Source organism: Camellia sinensis, chromosome 5, assembly GCF_055761805.1.
Source record: "Camellia sinensis isolate YWXY chromosome 5, ASM5576180v1, whole genome shotgun sequence".
In the NCBI taxonomy this organism is placed as follows: domain Eukaryota; kingdom Viridiplantae; phylum Streptophyta; class Magnoliopsida; order Ericales; family Theaceae; genus Camellia; species Camellia sinensis.
Window position 1 is genome coordinate 9,728,040 of NC_138965.1, and position 9,560 is coordinate 9,737,599.

General features: G+C 37.6%; 2 protein-coding genes across 2 annotated transcripts; one reads left to right on the top strand and one right to left on the bottom strand.

The window, feature by feature from the left end:
- Nucleotides 1-877: 877 nt before the first annotated feature.
- LOC145790402 (uncharacterized) lies at nucleotides 878-2,004 on the bottom strand. The gene is made up of 2 exons (XM_082868134.1): nucleotides 1,842-2,004; nucleotides 878-1,416 (listed from the first exon to the last, which is right to left on the bottom strand). The coding sequence occupies exons 1-2, from the start codon at nucleotides 2,002-2,004 to the stop codon at nucleotides 878-880; spliced, it is 702 nt and encodes a 233-aa protein (XP_082724260.1).
- Nucleotides 2,005-7,204: 5,200 nt separating this feature from the next.
- Nucleotides 7,205-9,040, top strand: LOC145790403 (zinc finger BED domain-containing protein RICESLEEPER 1-like). The gene has a single exon (XM_082868135.1). The coding sequence runs from the start codon at nucleotides 7,205-7,207 to the stop codon at nucleotides 9,038-9,040; it is 1,836 nt and encodes a 611-aa protein (XP_082724261.1).
- The last annotated feature ends 520 nt before the right edge of the window (nucleotides 9,041-9,560 follow it).

The window sequence follows — 9,560 nt, forward strand, 5'->3', positions numbered from 1 at the left end:
ACGTAAACACGTCAAGGTTGCCGAGTAAGAAGGACACCAGCTCGTGTCTATCAACTTCATTCAGGGAAGTGCCGATTATGAAGAATTTGTCTGGACTCCCATTGATTTCGATCTAATCAAGATCTTCAGTTGCCTTTTCGCTGGGGATTTTCCCAATGTCCTCGAGGCTCTCTCGATCCGGTATTTCTATCAAGTTCACTTCCAGTTCCTTTAGCCTCTTTGCAGCAGCGATAAGATTGCATGCATGTGCCGATTTCTAAGAACCCCGAATTTGCTCAATGCCATACTCAATTGGAAAGCAGAGTAGTTGATGGTAGGTGCTCGGTACAGCTTGCACAGTATGCAACCAAGTCTTTCCCATGATCAGATTGTATAGTGACGGGAGTTTGATGACCAGAAATTTCACGTCTACTGATCTAATACCTGCCTGTAGTGGTAGTGTGACCTTACCCAAAGGATACTTGGGGTTGGCGTTGAAGCCGAACAATGGGTAATCGGCCGGTAATAGATCTGAATCAGTGAAGCCGAGTTTAACAAACGTCTTGTAATACATTATTTCTGAGGTGCTTCCCTAATCGATGAGAACACGCTCAACTATGAATCTGTTCACGCATTGCTCAACGATGAATGGATTAGTATGGGGGAGAGTTACTCCATCTAGGTTGGTGTCATTGAAGCTAATCCTGCCAGTTTCGTGGGGCCGTTTGGCTGGCGTGATTGGCTTGGGTAGGCTAGGTTGCAACTGAATTGTATGTACCTCAAATGACGACGGTAGGCTGTATATCATGTGAATTACACCAAGTGGAGGTGAATCTGGCTGTAGGGTTACCGTGTTCGATGGATTGTTCTTTCAGGCATGCTGCATCAACCGGCCGTCTTATATCAACTCCTCCAGGTGGTCCTTCAGTGCATAACAACTGTCAGTATCGTGGCCATGGTCCTTGTGATATTCGCACCGCTTATCCCTTCTTCTTATATCAGGAGGTTCCATCATCTTAGACGGCCACTTAAAGAATGAAAGATGTTGGACTTTGGGTAGGATCTTACTAACCAACTCCGTTAATTCTATATACTTCTTGTCTGAACGTCTTGTGCGCCTGTTATCCACTTGATATTGTTCGTTTGAACGGTGCGAATCACTCCAGTTGTCTTGTTTAGCCCGAGCCCGAGGTTTGGGGTTCCTTGATAGCACGACACTTATCGGCTGAACCAGACTAGATGGAGCCAATTTAACGACTTTCTGTCCGGCCTTGACGTGCAGGGCATCATCTTCCACCTTACAGTATTCTTCAACTTTCTTCATTAGCACCCAGACTATTTTGGGAGGCCGTCTGGTCAACGAACTACGGAGAGGACTATCAGGGTGTAATCCCATCTTAAAGGCGGTAATGGCCATGGAATCATTACAGCCATCATCTACCAAGTTGAAACATGCTCAATAGCACGCTGGATACTCGCGGAGGGTCTCTTCTAGTTTAATTTGCATTGCCTAGAGAGAGTCAGCTTGCTTTGGCTGAACTTCGTTGGTAATGAATCTTGCCCCGAAGGATTTTTGGAGTTGATGAAAGCTTCTTATTGACGCCAGCTCCAGTTTATAGTACCATCTGACAGTCAATGGTCCCAGGCTACTTGGAAACATTCGACACATGAAGGCTTCATCATTAGCATGCAACGTCATCACTTGTTTATAATGGTGAATGTGGTCAGTGGGATCTAATTTTCCGTCATATAGGGTGAATGTTGATGCTTTGAACTTTTTAGGCAGTATAGCCTTTGCAATGCGTCGTACAAAAAGGTCGTGCTTGTCATCTTCATTCGAATCATCATTTCTTTTCCCTCACCTGTGCCGTACATATGGACTTCCTTCAGATGAGCTGGATACATCGAATCACCTCTTCTTTCTGGGTTCCTGAGATGGTGAGTCGGAATCACTGCCATTATCATGTTTCCGAAGTTGACGTTGTTGATCATCCTTCTTATTTTTTGGGGATCGACCCCGGTCATGGCGTACGGCCTGTTGGGATTTGGCTAACTCCAAGGCTAATTCCTTATGCAAGTGCTCATTCTCAACCATCATATCTTCTAGACGCTGTTCGTTTCATTTTGCTTGATCCATGATCGTCTGCACAGTCTCCTGCACAGAAGTTGAAGGTGAGGTTTGAGCTACTGGGTAGAAATTCAAGGCCTGTCACGCAGTGATATTCTCTGGTCCAAGCATGTTTCTTGAAGTAATGCCATCTCTTGATGTAACATCGTCAGCAACTATTGAAGGATCATCTGTCACGCCTACCATGGACGCACTTGAGTATTCCCACAAACGGTGCCAATTGTGGAGAAGTGGTTTAGAAATACTCTAGTATCTAGATAGACGTCCTTGATCCTCTGATTGCTACTTGAAAAAGGGATGAACACCCCGGTCGGGGGTACCGGAATTAGCACTTCGATGGACAAGTCAATATTCTCTCTAATTTACTTGTATCTCAAGTTATCTTGTAAATTCTCATATATCTCCTTTGGCTGACATTCCACTTTTTTTATATTATATCCGGGCCCAAGGGTCGGGCCCACTCTTGATCTCGCACATAGTTACTTAGTCAGTCTTCCAGTTGCGTGTTGGCTCCTATTCGGCTCCTTATATGGCCAATTCGTATATTCGGCTTCATGAGCCCCTAGTCAGGGCCGAATTGCCTTTGGCTTGACGTCGATCAAATACCTTGGCCTCTTTCTAGTATATTTTATTTGGCCTCCACACAAAATAATTCCTGGAGCATAAAAGCAAGAAATTATTTTTAAGGTCAAACCAAAAAACATAATTATTGAAGCATTTTACATCAACCATAATTGAAGGACCTTACAAAGGAACAAATTATATTTATAGATACATACTCTTTGGGATGTAAAGCCATTGCTCGCACAGATTTCTTATGGTGTGTAAGGGTTGTCGTCGTTTTACCTGCCAAACAAAAATCAATTGCTATCATTAGAAACTTAAAAGGAGAAAAGAAACACACAAACAAAAGCACGAAAATCAAAAACCAAAATATTGATTACCAAATCTAAGATCCCAGAACTTTATCATCGTATCATGAGAACCAGTTACAACTTGTGGATCTTGGAACAAACATTTGACAATGAGGTTTAATCACAAGAAAAGGACTTCCTCTCTATAAATAGACGTTATAATGCACAAACTACACATCATAACCTTTTTCTACTTTGTCATACCAGAGAGCTCAAATCCTTGTTGGAGACCAAGCCTCTATCTTTATATTTTCAACATTGAGAGGAAAGGGCCCAGTCTCTCTCCACTTTCATGTTGATCACCAACAAAAGTATATTTTTGTGTTGTGTCCTTTAGCATAAATTATCAAATCACCCTACGCTTCTGGCATCTCTGACATGACTAAAAAGTATAATATATCTAATAGATGAAGAAAAATATTTTAATGCTGAAGCCACACAGAAATTTTATACAGTTTCTCTCCCATAAAATTTTGTCACAATTTTATTTGGTCTAGAGGTACAAAATACTTTTTAAGAAGCACATGCAATTTTATTTCAGAAAGAACTAATACGTTTAGAATAGCTCAACATAGGTGCTAATAGTACCATTTGGGTGAAAGGAAATTGATCGTACTCCTGTAGCTTGGAAGACAAAAAAAATGAAACAAGAAAATTGTAAGGAAAAAAAATTCCATCTTCGACCACTAGTAGTGAACTCAACTACTTGTCCCTGCAATTTCTAGTTGAAGAAAATGAAAAATCAATGCTTTATAAGACTTTAGTAGGTAACTAAAAAAATATAAACTTTCACAGATATTCAATTGTAAATTATCAATGAGTTTAGGGTCACACAAGCCCAATACCTCCTCTGGTCTAGTAGATCCAATCAGTTCCAAGGTCTTCAAATCACAAAACTTCACTGTCTTGTCTGCTGAACCTGGAAAATAGCTCACCCATGACTATAACTTACCAGGGAAATAAAGTGAAAATAAGAAGCCAATTTAGAGAACAAATGAGGTAGGAAATCTTATATAACCCACTTCAATTCAATTCAATAAAAAAGAGCAGTCTCGATGTAGAAAAGAATATTGTTGTAACAAATGGTGTTAATTGAATGTATATATGAAAGATAAGGGGTTTTGTATGTGGTTACGGATGTACATAAACAATTTCAATGATATTGACAAATCCACAAAAAGAAAATTAAAAAAATGAAAAAAAATAATGGAATGAAACGGAACAGAGAGAAAGAGAAGGGTGTATAAGTCTGAATGAAGTATGTGTTTGGTGGTTGAGAAAATATGTGATTCAAATGGAAAAGGAAATTGATGGAGGAGATGAAACTAGGAAAATGCGAAAAATTGTAAGGAAAATGGAAAATGAGAGGACGATTGATGCAATGGAAATGAATGTGATAGAGAGAGAGAGAGAGGGAGTGAGTGAGAGAGGCGCAATTGAGACTAACTACTGCTAGCCGTCATCGCTCGTTGCTCGCTGCTCGAAGCAAAATTCCACCGTCGTCGCAGTCAATACGCCTCAAACGTAGCAAAATTCCACCGTCGTTGCTCACTTGGGATTTTTGCTTCAAAGGTTTTAGGGATTTTGGGGAAAACGAGCTCGAATAGGGATTTTGGGCTAAAAGAGCGGGATATAGAAAATTTTCATTACTTTTTGTGACAGCATATTTCAACCGTCACAAATGATAAATCTAACAAATAAAATGACGTCATTTTAATAAGAGTTTTTTTTGCGATGGACAATTGCCCTCACAATTTGTCCTCTATTTGCGACAATAAATTTTTCTCGTCTCAAATAGGTTTGTTTTTCGACGGGATGCAAGACGTTGCAAATACTTTCGTATTTAAACACACCTTTTCTTGTATGTTTATTAGGGCTGTGCAGTGGATCCACCGACCCGCCACACTCGACCCGACCCGACCCAACCCGACCAGCAACGGATGGATGCGTGCCATGTGGCGGACAGGTGCGGGCCTAGATTATTATTTTTTCCGGGTTCGGGTCGGGTGGCGGGTGATCCGCCATTTTAGTCGGCAGACCCGACCCGACCATAATGGTTTTTTTTTTTTTGGCTGATATATACCTCATTTTCCCCCCTTTTTCGTTTCTGATAGACTGATATGCATAGCTCTCTCTCATTTTGCCCTAATTTCAACATTTTCATTCTCATTCTCTCTCTCTCTCTCTCTCTCTCTCTCTACCCTACACATCGTCGGACGATCTATACATACACGGCGTCAGCAATCGATCTACACGGCGTACACGGCGTCGGCGATCGATCTACACAGTCACTGAGGTATCTCTCTCTCTCTCTCTCTCTCTCTGCTTTCCTCTTCTTCTCATCTTCTTTTGCTTTCCTCTTCTTCTCTTCTTCTGATGATCTGAGAGTCTAATCTGTTTTTTTTTTTTGTTCCAATTTTAAAACAAAATAGATAGTTAGATCGATCTACAGTCTACTAGTCTACACTCACTGGCTGTAACTGAGGTACCTCTCTCTCTCTCTCTCTCTCTCTCTCTCACCTTCTTCTTCTTTTTCTTAACTGGTTTTTTTTTTTGTTCTAAACTTCTAAATGTAATCTGTTAGAGTCTAATCTATTATTATTATTTTGTTTTGTTCTAGTTCTAAAACTAGAGACATGGTTAGATTGATTGACACAGTCACACAGTGTTAACTGTTAAGGGTTCTACACATAGAGAAAGGAATATAGAGAGAAAACCACAGAGGTTTGGTTTATTTTTTTTGATTCAGAATCTGTTGTAATCTGTTGTTCACAATCTGGAATTATTTTGGAGTATTTAATTTCCTTTGGATGTCAAACAATTATACTTACTGGAATGTGTTTACCAAAATGCACTTGCTAAAACATAACATGCTTCCTTTTCTTTCCTATTTCCTGTTGTAATGTTTTTTCCATCAATAAAACATTACTTGTTTTTTGAAAGAAAGAAATGAGTCCAATAGCTGGAAGCATATGTACCCAGGAAAATAATCTAAAGAGAACATCTAAGCACAAGCAACATTGTTAATGTATGTATGATGGCTTAGCTTGAAATCTATAGAATATGGATATGCCAAGTATGACTTATAAAATAATTATAGAATATGGATATGCCAAGTATAACTTATAATATAATTTGAGTTTGAGTTTTTTGGTCTCACATCTAATGTCTGGCTTATAACTTATAAATATGATGTGAGGATATGGTTTATAACCTATAAATATGATGTGTTTGTTTACAAATATGATATGGCTTATGTAAACTCAAATTTTGATGGAGAACTTATAAACATATCACATCATATTTATAAACATATTTATAAACTCAAATATGATTGCTGCAAATCATATTTATAAACATATCATATAAAATATGTTTGGCTTATAACTTATAATTATGATGTGCAGCAAATCTGTCATTCATCTTCACTTGCCATTCATCTTCACATGTGATGTGAGACCAGAAAACATTAGATGGAGAATATGGTTGGCTTATAACTTATAAATATGGATATGCCAAGAAAACATTATAGAATATAGATTTGCCAAGTATAACTTATATTATAACTTATAACTTAGAATATAAGCTAAAGCATTAGCCGTTATTAAATTTGAGTTTTTTCTTCTTCCATTATCATACATACATAATGAATTGGCTTGTAGAATATGGATATGCCAAGTACTTGGGTCAAACAGATATTCCAAACCCAATACACATGACATGAGTATGGAGTCCATTCCTGGAGTCCATTTAACAAGTGATGTGAGAACATACGTTGGAAAACTAATGGTACTATGACATATGTTCCTTAATTTGTAATTTAGTCAGTGAACTAAATTTGTTTTTATATTATGAATCAAATTATGATCATATATTACTTAGTTTGTTTAAAGATTAAACTTTAATCTATTATTATTATGAATCAAATTATGATAATATATTATTAGTTCTGTTCTGTAATTCAGTCAGTGAACTAAATTTGTTTAAAGATTAAACTTTGATTCATAATACATTAGTCAATGAACTAATCTTACTTAGTGAACATTAGTCAGTTTAAACTTTAAACTTACTGATTCATCTTACTTAGTTTAAACTTATCTCATTAATCAGTGAACATTAAACACTGTCCATTCTTTTATCTTCATATGCCATTTAACATGTTCAAACATAGACAAAGAGTCTGATGGTTGTTTTTCAAAAAGAGCATGGATTTGAGAAGCATATTTTGAATGATTTTTTATTGGTTGTTGGCAGTTTATTTGATAATCTTTTGGTCATGGATCCTCCAAGTGAAGAAACTTTTTTTGTGAGTCCTAATGTTGAGCCCGAATCATCTGCTATTGACCCCTCTACCCAATCTAATGCTCCCCCTCATAGACCACCCTTGGCCAAAACTAGTAGTAGTGGGAGAACAACATCAAAGGCTTGGGATCATTTTGAAAAGATTAAGGGTATTGATGGGAAAGATAGGGCTATGCGCAAGTATTGTAAGAAAGAATATATGGCAGGCTCTAAGAGTCACGGAACAAGTAATTTGTTAAGTCATTTGAAAAATTGTACAAAGTATCCATATAGGGACACTCATGGGCAACAAACATTGGGATTTCAACCTAGAGAAGTTGGCAGTGATGGTGAGGGTGTTGTTGATGTTGTGGTTACGCCATTTTCCGTAGAAGTTGCTAGGAGGCATCTTGCCGAGATGATAGTAATTGATGAATTGCCCTTTAGATTTGTGGATGGGGTTGGTTTTAAGAGGTTTTGTAATGTCATGCAACCTAAGTTCAAGATCCCATCTCGATATACTGTTGCTAGGGACATTGTAGATATATGCACTAATGAAAGAGAGAGGTTGAAGAAAATTGTGAAGGGGCGTAGAATTTGCTTTACCACAGACACATGGACTTCCATACAAAATTTGTGTTATATGTGTCTAACTGCACATTTCATTGATGATGATTGGAAGTTACAAAAGAGAATTATAAATTTTTGTCAAGTCGAAGACCACAAAGGAGAAACACTTGGTAAAAAAATTAAGGCACTCTTAAAAGAGTGGGACATTGATGGCCTTTTCACCTTAACTGTTGATAATGCGAGTTCCAATAATCTAACCATTAGATTCTTGAAACGAACCACAAAATTATGGAAGGGAACTGTCTTGGGCCATGAATTTTTGCATATGCGTTGTTGTGCGCATATTCTGAATCTCATTGTTAGTGATGGATTGAAGGATCTCGAGTCTTGTATAGCGAATGTGAGGCATGCAGTGAGGTATGTGAGGTCTTCTCCAAACCACCTTGACTCTTTTAAGAAGTATGTGGAAAGTTTGAAAATTGAGAGTAAGAGTCTCTTGTGCCTAGATGTGCCAACACGGTGGAATTCTACATATCTTATGTTGGAGGCAGCAGAAAAATTTGAAAGTGCTTTTCAAAGAATGGGTGAGGAGGACTACAATTATAAACACTACTTTTTGGATAATGAAGGGGGTGAGAGGAGAGAGATGCCTACCGCCGAGGATTGGGATAATTGTAGGGTGTTTTTGAAATTTCTTAGAATGTTTTATAATGCAACAAAGAGGTTTTCTGGCTCATTATTTGTTACTTCAAATACATTCTACACTGAAATTTTTGTCATTGAAAATATGATTGGACAATTAATCAAAGACAATGATCCTATTTTGTCTTCAATGGCAAAAAAAATGAAAGAGAAGTTTGACAAGTATTGGGAAAATGGGGATAAAATCAATCTCCTTTTGTACATTGCAGTTGTTCTTGACCCTCGAAGAAAAATGACATACTTGCAATTTTGTTTTTCAACAATTTTTGGTGGAGATGTTGTGAAAGTGAAAGAAATGTTGGATAAGGTGAAAAATTGTTTGAGTAAATTGTATGATCATTATGCCGCGCTTGATTCAACAAATGTGCATGCCTCCAATATAAATGAAACAATAGATATGGTGATAGATGAAAATGATCCACATTCTCTTGTTAACTCTCAATTTAACACATTTTTGGAGGGGTAATTTTCTAGTAGTGGGAGTATGTCGGAATTGGACAAGTACTTGGGTGATATTGAGAAAGGTGGGAAGAATGCTCAATTTGACATCTTGGAGTGGTGGAAGGTTAATGCAACAAAGTATAGAGTATTATCACTCATAGCACGAGATGTGTTGGCAATGCCTGTTTCCACTGTTGCTTCTGAGTCGGCTTTTAGTACAGGAGGTCGTATACTTGATCCATTTCGGAGTTCACTTGCTCCAAAGATGGTGGAGGTTCTTGTTTGTGCACAAAATTGGCTCCGAAGTAACATTCCAATATCCCTTCGACAAGCAATGAATGATATTGAAGAATTTGAACAACAATATGATTCGGGTAATACATTCAATGATTTATTTTGTTTTAAATTTCATTTATTTTGTATTATTCAAAATTCATTATTTTCACTTTACATGTTTTTCTTGTGTTATGCTTTATGTGTAGTTGTTTCAGAATCAAGTTCTTGTTCAAGCCCAAGTCCGGAACCTAATTTTATTGAAGTTTAAT

What these genes read in the sequence shown, in the direction of transcription:
- LOC145790402 (XM_082868134.1), bottom strand. Translation starts at nt 2,004, where the DNA reads ATGACCGGGGTCGATCCCCAAAAAATAAGAAGGATGATCAACAACGTC. An exon ending in AGTCCATATGTACGGCACAG is followed by an intron (nt 1,417 to 1,841) that starts GTGAGGGAAAAG and finishes TCAACTTGGTAG; the next exon opens with ATGATGGCTGTAATGATTCC.
- LOC145790403 (XM_082868135.1), top strand. Translation starts at nt 7,205, where the DNA reads ATGGTTGTTTTTCAAAAAGAGCATGGATTTGAGAAGCATATTTTGAAT.